The sequence below is a fragment of the Condylura cristata genome, unplaced genomic scaffold (assembly GCF_000260355.1).
Source record: "Condylura cristata isolate star-nosed mole 26May11 unplaced genomic scaffold, ConCri1.0 scaffold00034, whole genome shotgun sequence".
Classification (NCBI taxonomy): domain Eukaryota; kingdom Metazoa; phylum Chordata; class Mammalia; order Eulipotyphla; family Talpidae; genus Condylura; species Condylura cristata.
In genome coordinates, this window is record NW_004567135.1 from 7,505,031 (window position 1) to 7,526,511 (window position 21,481).

The following is a 21,481-nucleotide window of genomic DNA, read 5'->3' on the forward strand; positions in this document are numbered from 1 at the left end:
GGGAGGGACGGCGGGGGGAGGGGGCGCTGGCTGCCCTGGGGAGGGCCTGGTGCTTGGGTCTGGAGAGCTGTGTGTGTCGAGGGGCGCAGATGTCCTCGTGGGGAGCCCCAAGTTCGCTTGTAGTCCTCAGGGAGGGGCAGCTAGCTCCTGCCCTGGCCCCGGAGTCTGCTCTCCCTGGGCCTCCTGTCTCTCTCCCCGGCCGGGCTGACCCACGCGCCACCCTTTCCCAGGAAGCCTACAGCGCAGTGGTGCGCTACTTCGGTGAGAGCCCCAAGACCACACCTCCTTCTGTGTTCTTCCCAGTGTTTGTCCGGTTCATTCGTTCTTACAAGGTGAGTGGAAGAGCTGCTGTGACGAGTGACGGGGAGAAATCTGGGGCAGGGAGAGGGGCGGGCCTCGAGTCTGGGCCTTTTCCGTCTCCTCCGAGTCCTGGGAGGCAGTGATGGACGCCGGCCACAGGCCTCTCAGCTGTGAACTGGTGGGCAGGGTGGGGGCCCAGGCCCTTCCTGTCATTGTTCGGAGCAGGAAGTGCCCCTCCAGGGTGGCCACCTGGGGTTAGCGTCCCCCTGCCACCCACTCTCCACCCTGTCGGCCCCGCCTCTCACCGCCTGCGAGCCTCACCCCCACCTCCCATGGTTCTTAGGAAGCAGAACAAGAGAATGAAGCCCGCAAAAAGCAGGAGGAGGTAATGCGGGAGAAGCAGCTGGCTCAGGAAGCCAAGAAACTGGATGCCAAGGTGGGTGGGACCAAGAGCTGAGGCCTGGAGAACAGGGCAAAGGAATAGGAGTGGGTGGAGCGGAGAACACAGGACAGAAAAGGAGCTCCAGACCACCCAGAGGGCCTGGGCTGCAGTCTGAGGGCTGGGAGGGCGCCGGGGGAGGGGGCTCCCGGCAGTGGGCGGTGCTCAGGCTGCACGGAGGGCAGGCTCAGTCCACTCAGGCTCCCCACGACCCCCTTCCCCTTCCCATGCCCCACTTTAGACCCCATCCCAACGGAACAAGTGGCAGCAGCAGGAGCTAATCGCAGAGCTGCGGCGGCGCCAGGCCAAGGAGCACCGGCCCGTGTACGAGGGCAAGGACGGCACCATCGAGGACATCATCACAGGTGCGGCCCTTTCCCTCCCGGGCTCAGCCCCCAGCCACACCCCCACCTCCGGGACCTGACCCTGTCTCTCTCCTGGGCCACAGTGCTGAAGAGTGTCCCTTTCACGGCCCGCACCGCCAAGCGGGGCTCACGCTTCTTCTGCGATGCAGCCCACCACGATGAGTCAAACTGTTAACCCCGGTGGGGCCCTTGACAGGTACTGGGCACCGCAGCGGCCCAATGCATGCCGCCCCCCAGGATGCCTGCGGGCGAGGCCCTCCTCCTCTGCATGGCTGGGATCCACCTGCAGCATGGTGACGGGCGCCTCCGTTTGCCCCCAGCAGCATGGCTTTCTCCTTGCATGTGCCTCGGGGAAGCGGTGTCTCTCCACTAGCGCTGTCCCGGCTACTAAGACGCGAGGGGCAGAGCTGGAGAGCTCTGCGGGGCGGGCAGGAGAGGCCGGCTACCACGGAGCGACGCCGCAGGCTCCTTTCGCACACCCGGCGCCCGCTGTGCCTCCTCCAGCTCTCCAGGTAGCTTCTCCGGGGCCTCAGTGTCCCCGGATCCATTTCCTGAGAGCCGGTTGCTCGGGATCTCGTCCAGCTTCTGGCTTCGTGGAGCTCTGCCTTGTCTCTGCAGATGGCCCAGTGGCCTCTAGTCACCCCCGCTCGGGCCTCTGAAAACGCAGAGCCCATCAGCGCGGCCCCCACCTCCACCCCATCCTCCCTCCAACCTCTAAGCCTTTCCCTCCTCAGCCTGGCGAGTGGCTGTGCTGTCTGGGGCCACTCCTGCCGGCGCTGTGTCTACGGAGGGCGGGCCAGGCCGGCCTGCACGCCTCCTCACAGGCCTCTGTCTTCCCTGCAGGCCTCCGTCACCAGCCCATCGTCGTCTGCCAGCAGGCCAAGAGCGCCGCACCACCCGGTGGCCCTCCTCGGGCTCCAGGCCCTCACTGACGCCTCTTGGAGGCGGCGGCATTCGACCCTGAGCCCCGAAGTCGGCGGGGCACACACAGGAAGCTCTGTGCTTGGTGTCTGCCGCCTGGCTGTGGGCGCTGGGGCTTCTGGACCTGGCACCTCCCTGGTGCCTCCATTTCTGCACTTTGCCCCAAGGTTTCAACTATTTCCTAAAGGGCCAGCACGGGGCTGGGAGGACAACACGCGCAGCCTTAAAAACCAGGCACCGAGGCCTTGCTGCCTTCAGAGCGGGTGGCGAGTCCACCTTCCCGCCCCTTCCTGCTCACCGCCCCACGGTCAGCTGCGCGCCAGAGACACAAAGTCCTGCAGCATCAGGTCCCCTCCGGCCCCGCACAGAGGTGCCCAGCAGGGGTCCCGCGGAGAGCCTGTCCGCCTGGGCCCTTTTCTCTCTGAGCCAGTCCTGCCCTGCGCGTGGTGGAGGCGGAGGTCGGCCTGGCTGGAGGAAGGCTGGCAACGTCACCCGCACCCTCTCTCCTCAGCCAGGGCTCCTTTGGCAGGAGGTTGGTGGTGCTAAGCTGACCAGTTGTTCGTCTCTGCCAATTTCTTTTCAGCCCCTACAAAGGCACACAGGGGCCCCTCCTTTTTTGTACATGTACCACCTCCCTTCTCTCTTGTACATAAACCTCAGACCGTCCCACTTTAAACAAAGGCTTGAAGCACCAGGCCTGCCTGTCTCCTCTCTGAGTGGGGCGGGGGGACGAGGCGGCCTCAGAGTGGCCCGGCCCGGCCCGGGTGGGAAGGAGTCTGGGGAGAGCTGCCATCTGCCTGGGGGAGGTGGGAGCCAGGGTGGGTGGACCCCAGTCACACAAAGGGAGGTTGGCCTGCGGCGGGACACTGCTGCCCTCTGCTGGCCACCGGTGGCCCGGCCCGGCCTGGCCCGGCAGCATATGTGAAAGACAAAAGAGCCACCGGCCATGTTATAAATATTATTTAAAAAACAAAACCAAACACACAGACACTGGGTTCTGGGGCTGGAAGAAGAAGCAGAGGAGCCCCAGGGCCCCAGCAGGCAGGAGCAGGCACTGATGCTGCAGGGTAAGGGCCGCCCTCTGCCACCCTGGCTGTGTCCACCAGCAGGTCACTTCCCAGGAGCCCCGCTCACGTATTATCTACTGGCCCCACCCACCCGCACAGCATACACCACCAGTCTGGGCTGGGGTGGAGGGCAAGGACGGCACTGGCCCGGCGGGGGGGCCCCGGAACACCGCAGGCCGCCTTGGAAGGCGCCGGCAGCAGTGTCGGGGTGGGGCTACTTGCGGAAGAGCGGACTAGACCGAACCGAGGAAAGAGCCTGGGGCAGGTGGCGAGGGAGAGCCGGGCGCCGCGGCCGCAGACCCGAGGCAGGGCGGCCCGCCGGGTCACTGGTGGTCGTCCAGCTGCTGCAGGAGCGTCCGCCGCCGCCGTTCCAGCTCGCCCTCGCTCAGCTCACTTTCGGACGTGTCCCAGCCCGTCTGGTGGAGCAAAGGCACAGCTCACCCAAAGCCTCCCCAGGGCCGTGGAGGCCTCGTCAGAGCGTTGACAGGGCCGGGGCCCGGTGCCTGCCTCTCACCTTCTCCTTCTTGATTCCAAAGCCTGGAGAGCGGTTAGGGCGCTCTGCCCGCCGGAGCGCCCTGTCCTTGTCCTGCTCTGGTTCTTTCTCATCACTCTCCTTGCCAGCTTTCTCCTCGGGGTCTGTCTCGCTCTCAGGACTGTTCTGTAAGAGCCCAGAGCCCGCCTCCTCAGTTCCTGTGAAGGACAGCCCGGGAGGCGGGTGGAAGAGATCTCAAAATGGCAGGGCCTTGGACAGAAGTTCCTTCTCTACACACCGACTTGTGTCTTCTCTTCTTCGTTTTCTTTTTTGGTTTCTTGGCTTTCCGAAGGCCATGATCTGGGGAGAGAAAAAGCCGAAGTCCTGTGGGAGAAGGGAGGAAGCCGCCTTTTCTCTACCACAGCCAGTGCTCGCTCCTCAGACACGTTGAGGAAGTTCAGTTTTGCTTCCCCAACTCCTGCACCCCACTGACAGGTGCGGCCTCCCAACCCGCCCTGCCCCCACACGTCAGGGGCTTCCTCTCACTCTGGGCCAGCACCTCACCAACTGCTTACCGGATCCAAGGAGCAGGTGGGAAGATGGGGAGCCCCGTCCTCCAGGGACAGCACCCGCACTTTCAACCGAATCAAGTGAGGAAGAGGGTTCTGAGCCTGACTCTGAGGGGTTCTGCCTTCTACGCTTGGGGGGCCGGAGAGGTGGTGGGGGCAGCTCCTCCTCCTCTGACTCGGAGCCCTAGGCAGATCAGCAGACATGTCAGCGGGGGCTCTCTGTCCCATCAAAGTCCTCCAGCCTGGGGGTACAGAGGGGGTCCAGGGGCAAGGTGGTCCCCAAATCTCCAGGGAAGATGAATTACCACAGAACAAGAAAAGTGGTTCTCCCCCAAGACAGCCCAGCCTCGCCCGCATGCCCTCCATCCCCCAACTCACTGAGGGCGAGTGGGAACGCTTGCGGTGGTGCTTCCTGCCCTTTCTGCCATGTTTTCGGCCTTTGGTGTGGAGGTGCTGGCATTCGGTCTGGCAGAGGCAGGGGGAGGGGTGAGGAAGGGTTAGGGTTAGCCCTAGCAAGGACCTTGCATCCTAAAATCCGGTTTTACCTCCTCCCAGGGCCTTAGGTCTATCCTGGGGTACCCTGAGACCTCACCTCCAGTTATTCCACAAAAGGAGAGGCCCAGGGGTGAGGCCCCTGCTCAGCTGCCCTCAGGTGGTCACGCGCGGGTCAGACAGAGGAGAAGCACCGCCTCACCTCCAGTACCTGCAGGAACTCCCGGAAGAGCCGGATCCGCTCCGACTCCAGCGTGATCTGCTCGAAGGCCGAGTCGCACACAAAACGTTCACGGACCTTGAACGGGGACGAGCACGCTACTGATTAGCACATCCGCATGTCAGGGAGGCCGTGAGCACAGGGCAGGTCGCGGCTGAGGCGGGGACCCGGCGGGGGTGGCGGCCCTGACCTCGTCCCAGGCGGTGCCCAGCTCCACCGCAGGCACGGCCTGCCGCAGCATGCTCCGGAAGGCTGCTTCCCGGCGCCGTGCTCTTCGCGCCTCCTCCTTCTCGCGCTCTCTCTCCCGGGCCTCGGCCTTCTCCAGCAGCTGACAGCAGGAAGCGAGGAACAGGGTCACCCGGGATGGGGGGCGAGGGGGGGTATGCTTGGGTCCCCTGTGGTACCTTAGGAGGTTGGGGTTCCGGCCCCTACTGTCACCCCCGCCCCCCTGCTGACTCACCCAATGGGGACAGTGAGTGCTAAGGGTCAGACCACGAGGGGCCCACTCCACCCCACCCTGTCCAGCCCCTCACACTATTGAAGGTGAGCTTGATGTTGCCTGCATCCAGCGCAGCAGCCCTCTTGTCAAAGCTTATGACGTGGGCGAAGTCCTCAAAGGCTGTGCTCACCTCCACGCAGAAGCCCCGGTCCTGTGAGCACAGCGGCACGCTCAGCACCGCCAGCTGAGGTGCAAAGCCAACCTCGGGGGCGGGCAGAGGGTCGGGCTACCAGACACCCGAGAAGACCCCTGACCCCAGAAGAGAACCACAGGACTGAGACACTTCAGAAAAGATGTCCTCCAGACCCTCACGGTTGACGAGCCCCCGGCCCCACCCACCTGGGTTCGGCTGGCACAGGGAGCCCGGGGCACTGGCTCCCTCCGGGAGGTGAGCAGGGTGGCGTGTCTCCCTGTGCTGACTGACACCCGGGTTTCTCACAATTAGCTCTTTGTTCCTTTGGCTGAAATCTTGGGTCCCTGCAGGGCCCTCCTGCTGCTCATAACTTCCACACATTCTCCAGCAATATCCGCTGGCCCCTGCCCTGGCCTCTATTTACTGAGCGCTTACGAAACACTCAGTACCGTGCTAAGCACCCCACACAGCATTTAACCCACACCTTCAACAAAGACCCCATCTCCTAACTATGCAGAAGCAGCCTAGGGTCAGAGAAAGCAAAGTGGCCCCCACGCCCCAGGCTAGGGTCCTCTGGGCAAGAGCTCCAGCCCACGGCACAACGCCCACGGACTAGATCAGCTGCTCCACGAGAAGACCGTCACCTGTGCAACTCCCCAACGCCTGGAAGCTGTCGGCAGGCTCCACGCTCCTCACGTGAGCTTCACAAGGAGCCCGAGTGAAGCCAAGGCGCGGGCAAGTCCTCAGCTGTCCCAGACAACACCGCAGCATGTACGGCGCCTGCGGCGTGGGGCCTGGCGCTCAGCCGGCGGGACCACGGGCCCCACATGCAGCCTCCCTGCGCCGAAGAGGCACCGCTCGCTCTGCACCTCAAGAGGCTTCCTCTAGCCACGCTCTCAAGCCCTTCTCAGGAACGGGAAGCTGCAATCTCGCTCCTGCCCTGGCTCCGTCAGGCACACACCCCACTTACCCTAGAGCACCGCGACCCTGCTTTCGCCGCCCCCAAGCTAAGACTGCGCTGCTGTTCCTCGTGTCCAAAACCTCTGTAAATGCAACACAGAGGAGAGGAATCCGCACTACTGAGCCTACGCTAAGACGCTTTACAGAAATGTGATTCTTACCAGCTTGCACATAAATTGCTCCCATTTTACAGACGAGGAAATGAGGTCCCCACCCACCGGCAGCCAGGAGCTGCCTGGCTCCCAGCCCACGCTGCACCCACTCCCTCTTCAGACACTGCTCTCCAGAGGGGCTGGCACCCTAACAGCCAACTCCAAGGGCCCCTTCTCAGTCCTCACGCACCCCGCTGTTCACCTCTTCAATACTCCCCTCTCGGGGGTCCCCTCCTGACCTTTCACCACCTCTCAACAGCAGCACATGCTTGTCCCCCTGAAAACAACCCTTTTTCACTCACTGTCCGCAGTGTTTCTAGGGGTCACCCCAATTCTCTCCTGTTCCCAGACGCATGTTCGAATGATGTTTCATGGATAACTTTCAACTCGGCCTTTCCCACGGCCCCACCCCCGCAGCTCTCCAGGCCCAGCCCTTCTATCTTCCAGCCGTTCGGTGTCGGGGTGCTTGGCTTTCTCCCACAGGACGAGGGGCTATCACGGTGTGCTGGCAGCTGGGTGCCACAGGGTCCTCTGGGCTCACCTGCCTTCCCTTGGCAGGAGCCCCGAAGGGGCACAGGTAGGGGAATGCTCCCGAGCGTCTCTTAGGTGGGACTCTGAGGACAGCCTCGTGCACACTCAGGCCAGCCACCCCGCGCGGAGAGGTGGTCAGCAGCGGCCTCCGGCACCAGCTGCTGCTGTACATAGTAACTAAGTCCACAGCACGGTGCTGCTTTATCCCCCGTGCCCTGTTGCTTTTGAGAGGAACTTCCCAAGCGGAATTTTCTTTTCTCCAGCCCCGTTCTTCCTGCTCCACCCTTATCCATGGTGCCACTGTCCTGCCATGCCCACGTCCATCCCTCCTTCCTTCCCTCAACTCCACACACACACACCATGCAAGACTGTTTCTGAATGACTGTCCTCATGGTTTTGCACTTTTATTAGCAGAACCTTACTTTTAATAAAAATTTTATGTAGAATCCCCATGTATAAAAGAAAAGTAAGCTTCCATACTTGAAAATGGAGGACGGGAAATCAAACCCTCCCTCAACTCACCCCCCTACTGTTCTGGGTGTCTCAGAAAACCGCTGACCGCCGACCTCTCACCCGCCCTCCCCGCACCTTCTGTGGGCTGCTCTCCCCCCTGGCCTCCGCACTCACTTCCCAGCCGCCTGCCCAGCCTTGAGCACAAAGTGCTGCGCTGATGTTTCACCAACAGCCCAGCACAGGGGAGGTCTGGTGGGAAGCAGAAGATGATTCCCGCTCAAAGCTCATCTGAATCACTGCAGCACCCCGAGGCTCCTCTCCCCACCCCTTAAGGATGTTGCCCTCGGCACAACACACCAAGCTTCTCGCAGACAGGCACCGTCTGAACCTGAACTTCCCCGGCTCCCCAATGCTGACAAGACAAACATTTCTCATGTTTGCTTCAAGGCATGTCACACATAGGGTGCTACTTCCAAACTGGGGTCTGTGGCTCCAGAAAAACAGGAAGCCACAGATAGGATACATCTTGCCTAACGGTGACGTTAAAATATTCTTTACATGTCACAGGAAGGCAACATGGCATGAAGTACCATACCTGCATGGGTTTGTACGGCAGAACACAGGGCTTCGAAGAAATGCTCTCAGTGCAGAGGACACTGCTGGCTTTATCATTAGCTCCTCATCCCCTGGGCAATCAGGCGTAGTGTGGTGGGGCACTCCCCACTCAGCAGATGAGGAAACCAAGGCTAACTGCCTAGGAACACACAACTGGCTAAGCTGACCTTGAGGCCTGGCATGCAGCCAGCCTCCACCCTGCTCCCTGACCACTACCCCGCACTGCCTCAAGTGCATTAAGAATGCCCCAGACTTTCTCAGCGCAGTATGTTCTTTGTTTCCTACCGGGCTCTCCTGGTCCGCAACTCACTCGTCCGCCGTGCTAGGCACAGTTGAGAACGATTCCTGCAGCCTAAGACGGCCACCCTACCGCCAGGTGCAGCAGTTCATCTGCCGACACGGGGGGCCCCTTTCTCAGAGCAGCGGCGTCTCCGCCTGCGCCCATGAACCTTACAAAGCCAGCCCCGGGCTGCGAGAACTCCAAACTTCAAGTGAAGCTAGAGAACCACACTGGTGAGGGCAATCCCAATTCTTAAAATATCGAAAACTTCAGAACGTCAGCATTAAGTTCCCCCCCGAAGGCACGGCGCAGGTGAGCACGCAGGGTGGGCTGCCAGTCGGCTGCCGGTGTGCGAGCTGCGCTTCCCACTCCTCAGCCCTCCAGGTCCCTCCTCGCCTTTGCTCTCGATCTTCCCCCTCCCACTTCAGCAGCTTTAGTGAGAATCTTGGAGTCTCTTCTCTGGAACAGCCCGTCCCTTCGAGCAGCTGTCATGCCCACCTTCCTACCGGCCATAAGCTTCTCGTGGGCAGAAACTACCTGACTCCGTCTGCAGGCCCCACTAGGTACCTGCCGAAGGAGAGGGACGCCCGCAGGGTGGGGCCCAGCAGGGAACCCTAGGAACGCACAACTGGCTGCAGCCAGCTAAGCCCAGGCCTCCCTCACCTTAAGGATGTCCTTAATGATCTTCTTCTCATCATGGAACCGTGCCTTCAACTCCTCCACATAGAATTTGAACAAGTCCAGAGGGGTGGAGCCTGTGGGGGAGGAGGGGGGGGCCTGGCGGGCGGCAGCTTCCCAAGGCCAGGGGATAGGGTCGAGGATAGGACCAGGAGTGGGGGTGTGGAGAGGCTGGCAGGGCAGGAAGCCAGGCCAGAGAAGGGGGAGCCTGGCTGCCTTACCCGGCTGGCCCAGCATGTTGGCAAAGCGGACATCAGTGCTGACCGCTGGGTACAACTCCATCCAGGTGGACATAGAATGCAGCTGCCCTGACTCGTGCAGCTCGTCCAGGAAGGTCTGAGCAGGGAGAGGCCAGTTATAGGGAGAGTGAGACCGAGAGGCGGGCGGAGACTGGGGAGGAGGAGAGGGGATGCAGGAGGCGGAAGGCGCGATCCAGACTGGGGACTGCAAGGAAGGCGACAGGGGACACAGGCTGGGAGCGGAGAGCAACGAGCGAGAGGGCAAGATGGAGAGACAGGCAAAGACGTGAGAAGGGGCGGGCTGGGAGGCAAAGAAACAGAAACTTGCCCGCAGCACAATCCTCCCAGGACTTGGTTTTATTTTTCAGTGTGTCACAGCTAAGAACCCCCGCCACTACACCACTGCTACCGCCAAGCTGGGGGGTAAAGTGCTCTGCCTGCCTGGAGCCCCACAAACGGGAAATAAACGGGGCTTGGCTGTCAAGCCATGCTGTGAGGGGGGCTGTCGCCTGGCAATGCCCTGATGGCGCACACGTCTACTCTCCTAGAGAAGCATGGCCGGAGCTGAGGGGACACCACAGCAGCGGTACTTCGGGCACCGGAGGGCCTCCGGCAGACTCAGGTGCGAGCACAGACCAAACAGTGAACCTGGCCGGGAGGTGGCAGGTGGCGACTGGGGCCTGGGCAGAGCCGAGCTCTGGCCCAGAGGGTACAGGTACCTGGAAGGCCTCCCGGTTCTTGCGTTGCTGGCGCCGCTCCCGGAGCCGGGCCCGCTCCCTCTCCTCCTCCTCCTCCCTCTCCAGAGCTCGGATGTGCTCCTCAAAGCATATCAGTGCATCTTCCTTGTCCATGTCTAATGGCAGGAAGGAGGCTCAACAGGCACCCACTCCTGTGAGACACCCCCAGGCCCCACGACCCCACAGTGTTTCCAGGCTGCTGCCCCTGTAAGTGACAGGGACACCCAGGGTGGTGGTAAAGGGCATTCTGGAAGAAGTTACTGGAATGGTGATACTTGAGGATTCACTAATTGCATGAGAAAAAAATCAGCAAGTATTCAGCTCTTGTGAATTTGGTTATTGAAGTCTCAACATATGAAACAGTTAACAGAGAATCTTAGGTTTCAAATTTTACTGACCTAGGAGTCCATCAGGCTTTGATGCAACTTCAGAAAGCAAAATTCTGATACAGCCAGTGATTACAGGCCAACAACAGCTGACCATAACATCTCTGACCAGTTAAGGCCATGGTTAAAGCCATGACGACTCAAGAACACATTCACATGAGCTATAAAAATCCTCCATCTCCAGGACTTTTGACACCCATCTCTCCAAGGAAGCACAATGGCAAGATCAATAGTGGGCTGGGGATGGAGCGGGGGAAGGTGCTTGTCCTGAAGCATTAGAACCTCGAGAGCAGAGGAGAGGTACAAGGGTTGAGTGACACTGGGGACTTCTGGGCGTCCGGGAACCCAGGATGTGCAGGGAGCTGTGTGAGGCAGGCTCTGGGGCCCAGGTCAGTGAGGAAAGGTAAAGGGCAAGTGAGAATGGAGACCCAGGCTTACTCTGCAGCTGATGGTCCTGGGCAAAGCTGGGGTTATCCATAAGGTACTGCTGAGCCTGGGACCATGTAGTTTGGAAGTTGACACTACTCATCCCATCCAGAATACTCTTCAGAGCCTGGATGTTACGCCGCCGGAGCTGCTTGGCCTGTTCCTGGGGAGCCACCAGGTCAGGGTGAGGGAGGGCAGGCCAGGACTACTCAAGTGGACCTGGCAGGGGAGGACTCGAGGAAAACGCAAGTGACTAGGGCACTTTCGGAGAGCCAGACTCTGGCTTTCGTGTCCCGGGAACGAGGAAGGAGCACAGGTTCCAGACCAGCCCCTCAGAGGTTCCTTCCTGTCCCCCCACACCCAGGGCAGGGGCCCAGAGCAGAAAGGGGGACGCGCCACACCAACTCCAATAAGGAGCTGGGTCCCTGGGGACATGGACAGAGGAGGACCAAGAATGGGTCTAGTCCAGGCTGTTACCTTCTCCTTCTTGGCCAGGAAGAAGAGGACGTCATCATAGACCTCCTTCCGATCCCTCTCAGGGACCACCGCCCAGACCTCCAACTCCCCAAAGGTCTGTTCCGCCCGCCTGTGGAGCACATGGGCCATGGTAGGAGGCAGAAAACAGAGACCCTGGGCCTGGGAGTTTCAGGGTCCCCACGCCCCACCCCAGCCTGGCCCCCTGACCGGTAGCGGGTGGTGGAAGTCATGCGTTCATGCTGCTCCAGGAAATGCTGCAAGGTCTGCTTGGCCTCCTTAGCCCTAAGCCGGGCCTCTTCCTTCTCTTCCTTCTCCCGCTGCGCCTTGTAGGCATTGAATGCCTGCTTTTTCTCACTCAGTTTGGGCAAGGCACTGAGGTGGAGAGGGTGGGGACATAGGAGTCAGCTAAGTACGCAGCACATCCCACAGAGCAGGATCACGGCACCGGGGACGCGCCTCCAAGAACTGCGTGAGGGCCCATGCGTGGGCATCGTAGGCGGCAGGGGCTCCAAGGGCACTCGGGAGCCCAGACCGGTCTCCAGGATGTGGGAGTCTGAGGGGCAGGTGGCGCTCCAAGACACTGTTAATCCTGGGCCCTTTAGTTTTGGGGTTTTCAAGTCGCAGCCACGCTCCTGCCCCAACCAGCCCCCTCTTTGCCCAATTAATTCAAATCAAATCAATTCAAGTCAACAAGCATTTATTGAATGTCTCAAGTCAGATACCTTTCCCCTCCTCCTGGAGGCCCTCCGGTGTCTCTTCCCTTGCACCATCACCCATCTACCACTCTCCTGACTCTGGGCCCCCTTGGGACCTGAGTATTGAGCTTGGGGAGTCCCTGGCCCAGATGCACTCAAGAACAGGGGCTGAAGAGCCTGGATCCCTCTGCCCAGGCCTACCTGTAACGGGGGTCCGTGACCACCATCTTCATGGCCTGTTCCCACGAGGCATTGGAGGGGACAGCCTAGAACGGAGCAGGTGGGAGTCACGGGGCCTGCCCACCTCCAGCCCCCTCCATGCCTACCCCGGGAGCCCCACCCCAGCACCTTGTCCCTCAGCAGTTCCTTGAAGGCCTGCTTTGCCTTCTCCCGGTTGCTCCAACTGAGGCCAGACCTCTCTGGTTCTGGCTTTGATTCTTCCTCCTCCTGCTGTGGTGGCTGATGCTGTCCAGCAGAACTGGGGGGCAAAGGGGACTCAGCCACAGCGTCCCCCAGTCCCTGCAGATTTTAGTGCCCATGTGATCAGCAGCACACCACTCCCTCTTTGCTCCCCAGGGCAGCCCTTTCTGCCCCTCAGAGGTCATGCCCAGACCTTCACACCCCTGTCCAAGCTAGAATCTGGTCAGAACCTGAGATCAGCAACCACAAAGCCACGGAGGGTTTCGAGGGGCAGTCCTCACCTGCTGGAGCCCTCCTCTGGCCGCTGCAGGAACCCCTGCTCCAGGGGCTGGGTAGCCTCTGACACATCACAATCTTCATTCCCACCTGGCTCAGGCTCTAGGAGGTCCGTGGGCGCCGCAGCGGGGCCAGGAGGTGCAGGAGGCGGGTCAGGCTGAGGCTGAGGCTGAGGCGGCTGAGGCTGTAATGTCTGTGGCTGCTGCTGCTGTTTCCTGTGGGTGCACCAGAAGGACAGTGTCCAGAAGCGCAGGGACAGAGGCAGTTGGGTGGGCTACACCAAAGCCAGAGTAGGCTACTCCATGAAGAGACTATGACACTTTTCTCCTACGGAGTAGGGATCCATGGGGCAGTTCCCGCCTACCCCTCAGGGGCCCCAAGTATTCAGGTAAGGAAGTCACTCACCCTGTAGCCTCCTGTTTGACTAGAGCTGCAATGGGAGAAGATAATATGGTCATAGGTAACAAGGGCATGCACCAGAGCCCCAGAGCCCCTTCCCGAGTCCATCCCCACCTCACCCTCCAGGTCATCCAGGTCCTTGGGCCGGGTCCAGCGGGACTCCTTACTCTGGTTGTTATAGTAGTAAGGTTTGCCTGTATCTGACTTGTATTCTTTCCAGGGACACTGAGACAGCAGCAGCTGTAGGAGGACAGGTCAGAGGTCAGAGGACATTTGTGGACTGAACACGCTCTCTAGTTCGGGCTGGTAGAATCTCTAGTTCGGGCTGGTAGAACCAAAGGGACTAATGAGGGAAACATGGGAGTTTTTGGCTACCATCTGGCCTGGCTCAACCTGGGAGAGGTGGCCTTCCTGAGAGCCTAGGGAGCTTGGGGATCAAAGGAACTATAATGTGTCTAGAGACTCAGGGAAGGCCAGTCCTTGACCGGGTCAGGGCAGCTGAAAGAAGGGCCAAAAAGTTCCACTCAGGACCTCGGCCTTAGACTTGAGCACGCTGGGCTTCTCCCAAACAGACTGCTTGTCGTCAGCATTGTAGTAGTAGACACGCCCGTCGGGGGCCACATGCTCACTCCACAGGGCTCTCTGGGGACGGGGGAGGCACAGAATTGTGGTCAAGGCCCCTTTTCCCCAAGTCTGTCCCCCTCATTCCACAGATTTAACCACTAGCTCTCAACTTTCAGCCTTTCTACCCACAGACCGCTGGGTCAGAACTCACCGGAGGGCCTGTCCCAGTCACAGCAGCTAGAAAAAAAAGCCAAAGGAAACATACTAAGCCCTGGGCCCAAACCCCATCTCAGCTCCTCCTAGTCCATCCTCCCGTACCCCATCCCCAAAACATCCCCTATTCCCGTCAACATCCCAGACTCCCTGGCTTCCCAACAGGCATGATCCAGGGAAGGCTCTAGCCGTGGTCCCCTTGCCCTTGTGCCCCCCAACCTCCGAGCCTGGGGGGAGCAGGCCCCCAGAAGACTCACAGCTGGCGGTGTCCACACCCGGAGCCGTCTGCCGAAGAAAGAGGAGGGGGAAGGGTTGGGGCCAAGCCCGGTGGCCCCCAGGACCCAGGCCATGGGGAATGGAGAAGCAGGCCGGGCCGGGACCCAGGAGTCCTGCTCCCAGGGATCTCTGCTCCATTACAGGCCCCCCCACCCATGAGGGCTGTGGCTCCAGGTTCCCAAGGGGAATCACACAGCAACAACGCTCTCCTTCCTCAAGTGACAGTATTTTAAGTCAACCTCTAAGGCCCTTCTCTTCCATGTGGATGCCAAATTCTGCATCCTGCCCAGACTTGACCACTGAAATATTGTGCAAAAGGCACAACGAGATCCCCAGGTGCCTCCTCCAGAGACACAGAAGACGTGAAGAGATCAAGTCCTATTGTCCACAGCGCCAGTTCTGCAAGGGTAAGGGGTGTCAGGTGTGAGTGCTCCTTAGGGAGCTGGGCACTGAGGGGTGGCCAAGAGAGTGGCGACAGCAGAAGAGCTGAGAGTACATGGCTGGAGAGGCGGTCTCAAGTAGGGGCGTGCCACCAGGGGCCAGGACGGAGCCAACGTGAAGAGGGAAAGATGGCGGCCATGTCCCTGTACTCCAAGTCAGACCCACAGGACTGCAGGGCAGGACCTGCTGCCTGCCGGCCCCTAGGGCTTACCGCTGCGGTGACAGGCACCGCTGGCATCAGCATTCCTGGCATCATTGGTGGTACCATTCCTGGTATCTATGGATACAAAGAAGACAAAAACCAGCTACCAAGGTGAGAGCGGCCACTCCCGGGTTCTGGACTCGCAGCGCAGCCTGAGTGCTTCCTCATCAACCAGCAGACAAGTCCGCACGGGTCCGAAGCGCCCTTCCCACCCAGTTTCTGAGGTCAGGTATCCACTCTCATCTCCACTCCCAGCTAACTTGACTGAGGCCCTGGTGAAGGACGAGGATTACCTGTGTGAGAGGAGGTGGTGCTCCCATTGGTGGAAGCATGGGGGGCATGATGCCAGGTGGCATGGGGGGGATGGCTGGTGGTCTCTGACTCATGGGGGGTAGCCCCATTGGAGGAAAGGGTGGGGGGATTCCTGGAGGGGGCATCTGAAAATGAGGAAAAGAAGAGATACTGAGCAGTAAAGACACTGCCTTGGACTGACAGGAAACCCACCTGCCACCCCAACACTACCCCAGCTGTGAGGCAATTCCTGAGCTGTAGTTTGAGGAATATAAAGCATGAAACTGCCTCCCTTCTCACTACTGAGAAAGACTGGTAACCGGGGCTTCCTCTGAGTCTAAAAGGCAAGCGTACAGCTCCCTAAGAGGTAGGGAAGGGAGAGGGAAAGGAAGGCCACCAGACTGCGGCTGGAAGAAATCCACCTCTTCTGCAACTCTCCCCAAAGAGGCCTCTCAGATGCAGGGCCAGAGGCAGGTGTCCAGGCACCCAAACTGCCCTGTTCTGCATCCCATTTGTCTCCAATTCGAAGATCACCAATTGTCATTCCAGCCTAACTTGCGTGGCATAGTTAAAGATCAGATAAGGAGCAGTGAAAGAAAAAGACAGCCTCCGGGCACTCACACTGTCAGGGTCTTTTCCCTTCCACCTCTCCCAGCCCCAGACTGTCCCAAGGACAAAGACAAAGGGGACCGCGGTCGACTTCACAACGGAGAGCTGAACCGCAACTCCTCCCACCCGATACCCAAGCAAATCCATCCCTCTTCCAAACCACTACCTTTCAAAGGTCACAAAAGGGGAGTTACACAAAAACCATGCTGGCGATGCAGCAGAGCTAGGGACCGGGGAGTTGGGGGTGCAGGCTGGAAAAGCCAAGCCCAGGGGAAGACATAAAACTTACGAAGGGTGGTGGCATCATGGGGGGCCCCGGTGGGAAGGGGGCAGGCGCTGCAGGGGGCCGGGGACCAGAATCGGGAACCGACTGTTGAGGGAGAGAAAAGTCATAGGACCCAGGACGGGCAAAGAGATGGGCTTTTGCAGAAGGGAAGCAGAGGGGTGAGGATGAAAAGGAGCACAAAGTTCAGAAGAAGGGTCTCCAAGTGCAAGTGCCTGCCCGCCTCCAGCCTGGAGACCAAGGCAGGTCTGCTTCTGTGAGCTCAGAGCCAGCTAGTTAAGACCCTTCAACGTCATCTTTAGTTTGGAAGTTTCCACTTTGCCAAAGTCACCAGAAAGATGTAGGAGACACTACCAGAGGCTTTTCATTCATTCCCCTGCCTGTGGGCAAGGCTGGGCCTTCCCCAAAGCACTCAGGAATTGGCTTCTCTTTTCCTTACTTGAATTCAGTCAGCCACAGAGATTCAATCCCAAAGCCCTCTAACCACGAAGTCACTTGTAAGTTTGAGTCTCCCAATTCCCCCTTCACCACCAGCAGCCCCCACTAACAGGTCCCATCTGAAGTCACTCCCTCTGTGACCTCTTCCACCCCCACCACCTCCTCCACACTTTGGCTTTTCTCCCCTACCCCCCTCTCGGTGCTCACCCTCTCCCCTACAGATCCTGAACTCATCTTCCCAGGATGATGCACTGAACAAGCCGGGGTTCCTGTGCACATCTCATCTTTTAATTCTCAGTTCAAATATCATCTGCTAAAAGTTTTTCTATTTAAAGCAGATCCTTCCAATTTCATGAGGGGCAGGAGCCCCTCGCTTGCTGAAAGCTGGATTCCTGAGACCTGCCTCAGTGTCTGGCACATAGTGGGTACTCAATAAATATTGAACAAGTAAACAAATGAAGGAACTAAGCTTTATATGGAAACTTCCAGTTCTAAAAATTCATTCTATAGAAAAGGCCTATGGCCAAAATGGTAGGTAAGAGTTCCAGTTCAGCATTATTTGTAAAAATAGAAGACTGGAATGAGCCTAAATATCCATCAGTATGGAATTATGAAATTATACACAAACATAAAATGGAATACTATGCAGCCACAGAAAGAATGAAGAAGCTCACTGTCTCAACATGGAACAATCCTTGAGGTTTAACAAGTGAGGGGAAAAAAACAAAAGTGCAGCAAATTATACTACTTGTATAAAAACTGGAAACAAAAGATGACACACAAGAAATCAGTAGGAAGGGGACAGAAGTGGAAGCCAGGCCTCCCATTGTACACCTTCTGGTGACTTTTGAATGTGCACACATATTACCAGTCACCAGCCTGAAGTGAATCACAGTTTGCAGATGCTTAAAGGCTCTGTCCTTCCTCCTCTTTGCTTGAGGAGGGAGGGACACACAGAAAGGAGTTCCAGGTGGTAGCTGAAGAGCTGCCACTTCACCGTTGCCCAAACTTCCTCTCCCAACTATCCCTAGGTTAAGAAGGTGCCGCACTTAGTAATGCTTTCTCGACTGTCTTAGCAACACCTGTCTTCTCTCTCTCCCAGCCCATCTTGTTCTAACAGAAGGTGATAAACCAAACTGTGCCAACCTGAGTCACCTATTACCTGCCCCTAAAACTGTCCTCAGCATGGAAAAGTAGACACTAAGGAAAAGAGGAGAAAAACCAGTTCTCTGTGCCACACCTTCTTACCTGAAGCAGCCTTAGGTCCCCTCTACTTGCTGAATGCCATGGAACCATCTTTTGGTCCCTTCTCCCTCTTCCTTGTTATCATTATTATTGTTATTATTATCTGAGTTCACCTTTTAGATGAAGGTTTCCTAAATCATCTACTTTTCTCGATTTCCTCCTACACCACCACTACTCCATCTGCCCAACTGCAGTGGTCTCCCAACTGGTTTCCCCACATCTACCCCAACCTGAAGCCCATCATAATGCACCTCGGACCAGAGCGCCCACTGTTCTCAAGGTAAAGACCAAAGCCCTTGCGCCTGAGGCCTACAAGGCTGTGTGGGGCAGGTCTGCCTCTAAACAGCTCAGCCAGTCCGCGGTGCTGACCTGGGGCCATCGTGCTAACCTGGGGTGGTGCTCCACCTCAGGTGTATCCACTTCTATGGGGCAATCGCCCTGCCCAGCCCACACCTGACTGAAGTATCCTTCACATCTGTAAGGCGCCATTTCCTCAAGAGGCCTTGCTCCCAACTCAGTGGACCAGCTAGAGCTCAAACACGGGGTACCTGTCCCTCAGCAATTACCCACTGAAATTTTACAGTTATTTGTACAATTGCAACTGTATCTTGGTATTTTATGTCACGCTCATTTTTAAAAATGCTGCAAATTAAACACTCCATCAATTTTAAGATGTATCTTGACTTCAGCAGTGTAAAATGTGTGTCTCAGAATCAAGGACTTCTCTGCTACTGCCTGAAAACCAAAGGGGCAGGGACTTTGTTTTTGTTCTCATGAGCCTACCCACACTGCATGTTCCTCACCACCTCAGACCCACACACAGTAGGTGCAAAAGACTTAGTGATTAAATGGCCTTTGCAGGCCCTAGAAAGCAGTCACTGACTGGTAAGGCCCAGTTTATGCGAGGAAGACAGCCAGGGCTGGAGGCAAACCTAGCAAGCACACGGGGTAGACCCCTTTTTTCAGATGAAAAATCGAAGGGGGAATGATCAGGTCCCACCACTGGTTAGGGCAGTCAAAGAGGATCCAATCTGCATTTCAGACATTAAAAGCACAACCCCTGCCACAGGAAAGCCTGTTTTTTTTGTTTTTGTTTTTTCACTTCACACCCCCTGTAACTTACGTAGTTAGATCAGCAAGAATCCAACATTTTGTTTGGGAACCAGGAGGGCTCCCTATCGTCTATCCCACACAGCTTCTAACATTTAAAGTATTTCAACAAGACTTAACCTACACTCTTAGCGCGCCCTGACTCAACCGCTGCCTCCTCCTCTCTGCACAGGAATAGTTACATTACTCCAGTTTCCTTTATTCCACTGTCTCTTACTTTGTCACCAAAATTCACCTCAAGTTATCTTTATGACTATTCTCCACAGATACACTCCGACCTTCCTGTGTCCCCTCAGGAGAAATGCCGCACCCCTCTGCAGTGACAAGCTACTCTGTGGATGTTTGCTTAGTGCTTCGTTGCTGGGACAGCCTGTCTCCCCTCTTGGGTGGAGATCTCCCTACCTTCAGGGGTAATGTTTCTCCTTTGGTAGGTGTCAAGTTTGTGATAAAGTGCAGACTCACCCTACCCTTACTGATTTTTACGTAGCAGAAGAGCCTAAAACAGATGTGTGCACGCACACCCAGGTTCATTTGTATAAATTCTGTTGAGTAGTCTGCTGTGATGACAGCAAAGCGGCTTGGCAGAGGGCTTTGTGGCTGGGGAAAGGGAACTAGAATCAAATATTGGCTTGGGGAAGCTACATAAAAAAACTGAACTGAATATGACCATCTTCTATTTGGAATGGAGAACCCTGGCCAGGATTCAGAAACTGGCCTGTTTGGGAAAGTTCCTCACAAAAGGCAAGGCAATGGAATGGACATACATGACTATGGAACTTCCAAGGGCCTCCACTCAGCGCCACCCCCATGCGTGCTATGGACTCTCTCCAGAAACACCTGTCCCTACCTCACTTGCAGCACTGCCCCCACAACTAGGACCTTAATACGTTTGAGTGAGAATCTACAGAAATGATGTGTCGGAAAGGAACGAGGAAAAGGGACTTTAAGAAAAGTAGATTCTTGGTTTTGCCCGGAACAAAGCACATCTGTAAATTAAGACAATGAGAGACAACTGACCACTTAATTACCATGTGTTCACCTGGTCAATGGAAAGCCAATCAAGATGCAACCAATTCTTCTCAGCTTCCACAACCAAGGGGGTATTTCAGAACTAAAGATTCAGAAGAGAACAAAAGGAGAAAAGGACAAGTATGGAGAGACAGAAGAGAATGGAAGGAGGGAATCACATCTAATAGCTAATATTTATTGAGCGCTTAATATGAGCCAGATACCATGCCAAACCATCATTTAATCCTCACAACCATCTTAGAGGTTATTATCCCCATTTATAGACAACAAAACTGAGATGCAGAGCGATTAAGTAATTTGACCAAGATTCCAATGGCAGCGGCAGGTTTGCAATTCAAGCAGTCTGACCCCCCAGCCTGTGCTCTCCATGGCAAGGACTGATGTTGCCACGGGTGTATCTTATACTCAGATTTCTGTTTCCTTTTCACTCCAATCCTTATACAATCCTGAAGTCCTCAAGACAGCCAGGTGGGCCAAAGGTTGGCCTGATCTGACTCACTCCCTAAAGGGACTTATGCTGGAGAATGAAGGCTGGGAGAAACAACTCTAGAAAGTGGAAGCCACCACGGGAAAGGAAAGGAGACTGAGAGGTCAGCTGATTACCCTGTGGCTGATCTGCCCACTGCCCTTCTCCTGCCTCAAACAAAGCCAGCCCTCCCTCCCTGGTTCGAGACCAGCCTCCGCCAACTCCCTGTGAGCCTTCAGACTTCTCCTACTCCCCCAATGATTTTCTTACTAGGAAATTTCTGCTGCTTTTTTCTGATCCTCATCACTCTCCCTCAGAAGAACAGAATGTTACTCGTGGTCTTCATTTTCCTTGGGATGGGTCTCAAGTGCCTTCCCTACTTAAAGAGTTCGTCCACCCCTGCAGCAGGATTCCACAGGCCCTGCTACCACCCACCCACCCTGGGGACACTCTGCAGCCCCAGCAGTGCCAGCTGAAGGCCTCCCTCCATCGTCATCTCCTTTCACTCGCTTCTAGGCTTCTTAGGACCCATTTTCCTAAACTCTCTCCTCAAAAGCCACTCATTTTGGAGCTGGAAGAGATCTGGGGTATCAATGTCTTGTATCCATTTGCCTTTCTTTCTTTCTTTCTTTCTTTTCTAAGAAACCTGCAAATCTGAGGCTCAAAGAAAAGGTAGTGACTCGCCCAAGGTCACACAGCTGTTCTGCCTTTGGTTGATGGCAGAGCCAGGGCTGGGGCCCGGAATCCCGGCCCTCCCATTTCTTGGGTTATCCAGCACAGGGTAGAAGCCCAGAAGCCTCTTTCCTCAGGAGACGACGCCCCCTCCTCACCTCAGGAGGCAATTCTGGGAAATGACGGAAGGGCTCCCCAGGGGTCTTAAGAACACCGTGGGCTTCCAGGGGCAGAAGCCCTGGGGGGGGAGGGGCACGCTGCAAGCCCAATGCCCGGGGGGGCGAGGGGGCCTGTGGCGCCCAGCTCTCCCGATTCCCACATTTCCCACCCTGTCTCTTCTTTCCCGACCTTTCTCCACAGACCCACCTTCATTTCTCCTCTTCCTCCTCCTCACGCAATCCCGTGCTATCCCCTCAAACTCCCCAGCCCCCATCCCCGCCA

The 21,481-nt window shown here is 57.2% G+C and overlaps 2 protein-coding genes across 8 annotated transcripts; one reads left to right on the plus strand and one right to left on the minus strand.

Moving 5' to 3' along the window:
* Positions 1–30: 30 nt before the first annotated feature.
* On the plus strand, positions 31–2,721 carry LOC105854352 (formin-like protein 3). Of its 2 annotated transcripts, XM_012732465.1 has the most exons (5): positions 31–332; positions 644–736; positions 981–1,104; positions 1,188–1,300; positions 1,948–2,033. In XM_012732465.1, exons 1-4 carry the CDS (start codon positions 90–92, stop codon positions 1,277–1,279), a joined length of 552 nt encoding a protein of 183 aa, XP_012587919.1. In that variant the 5' UTR covers positions 31–89; the 3' UTR covers positions 1,280–1,300; positions 1,948–2,033. The 2 variants fall into 2 exon arrangements, with proteins under 2 accessions (XP_012587919.1, XP_012587920.1); XM_012732466.1 differs by lacking the exon at positions 1,188–1,300 and having other exon boundaries at positions 1,948–2,721.
* Positions 2,722–2,967: 246 nt separating this feature from the next.
* Positions 2,968–19,977, minus strand: LOC101625206 (pre-mRNA-processing factor 40 homolog B). 6 transcript variants are annotated; one of them, XM_004692775.2, is made up of 25 exons: positions 16,087–16,478; positions 15,191–15,334; positions 14,907–14,972; positions 14,236–14,263; positions 13,977–14,002; positions 13,733–13,843; positions 13,321–13,441; positions 13,208–13,232; positions 12,808–13,017; positions 12,455–12,584; positions 12,308–12,372; positions 11,619–11,783; positions 11,412–11,520; positions 10,947–11,097; positions 10,105–10,238; positions 9,368–9,482; positions 9,132–9,223; positions 5,379–5,495; positions 5,036–5,173; positions 4,828–4,923; positions 4,512–4,598; positions 4,140–4,317; positions 3,863–3,924; positions 3,607–3,750; positions 2,968–3,508 (listed from the first exon to the last, which is right to left on the minus strand). In XM_004692775.2, exons 1-25 carry the CDS (start codon positions 16,102–16,104, stop codon positions 3,416–3,418), a joined length of 2,625 nt encoding a protein of 874 aa, XP_004692832.1. In that variant the 5' UTR covers positions 16,105–16,478; the 3' UTR covers positions 2,968–3,415. The 6 variants fall into 6 exon arrangements, with proteins under 6 accessions (XP_004692832.1, XP_012587983.1, XP_012587984.1 ...); XM_012732529.1 differs by lacking the exon at positions 16,087–16,478 and adding an exon at positions 19,902–19,977 and having other exon boundaries at positions 2,976–3,508; positions 3,863–3,948; XM_012732530.1 differs by lacking the exon at positions 16,087–16,478 and adding an exon at positions 19,913–19,965 and having other exon boundaries at positions 2,976–3,508; positions 3,863–3,948.
* Positions 19,978–21,481: the final 1,504 nt, after the last annotated feature.

Coding starts and splice junctions, on each gene's coding strand:
- LOC105854352 (XM_012732465.1), top strand. CDS start 90: ATGTCCTCGTGGGGAGCCCCAAGTTCGCTTGTAGTCCTCAGGGAGGGG. Junction 333..643: donor GGTTCATTCGTTCTTACAAG/GTGAGTGGAAGA, acceptor CATGGTTCTTAG/GAAGCAGAACAAGAGAATGA. Junction 737..980: donor CCAAGAAACTGGATGCCAAG/GTGGGTGGGACC, acceptor GCCCCACTTTAG/ACCCCATCCCAACGGAACAA.
- LOC101625206 (XM_012732527.1), bottom strand. Junction 14,003..14,235: donor GGGTGTGGACACCGCCAGCT/GTGAGTCTTCTG, acceptor TTTTTTTTCTAG/CTGCTGTGACTGGGACAGGC. Junction 11,784..12,307: donor GTCACGGACCCCCGTTACAG/GTAGGCCTGGGC, acceptor TCTCCACCTCAG/TGCCTTGCCCAAACTGAGTG.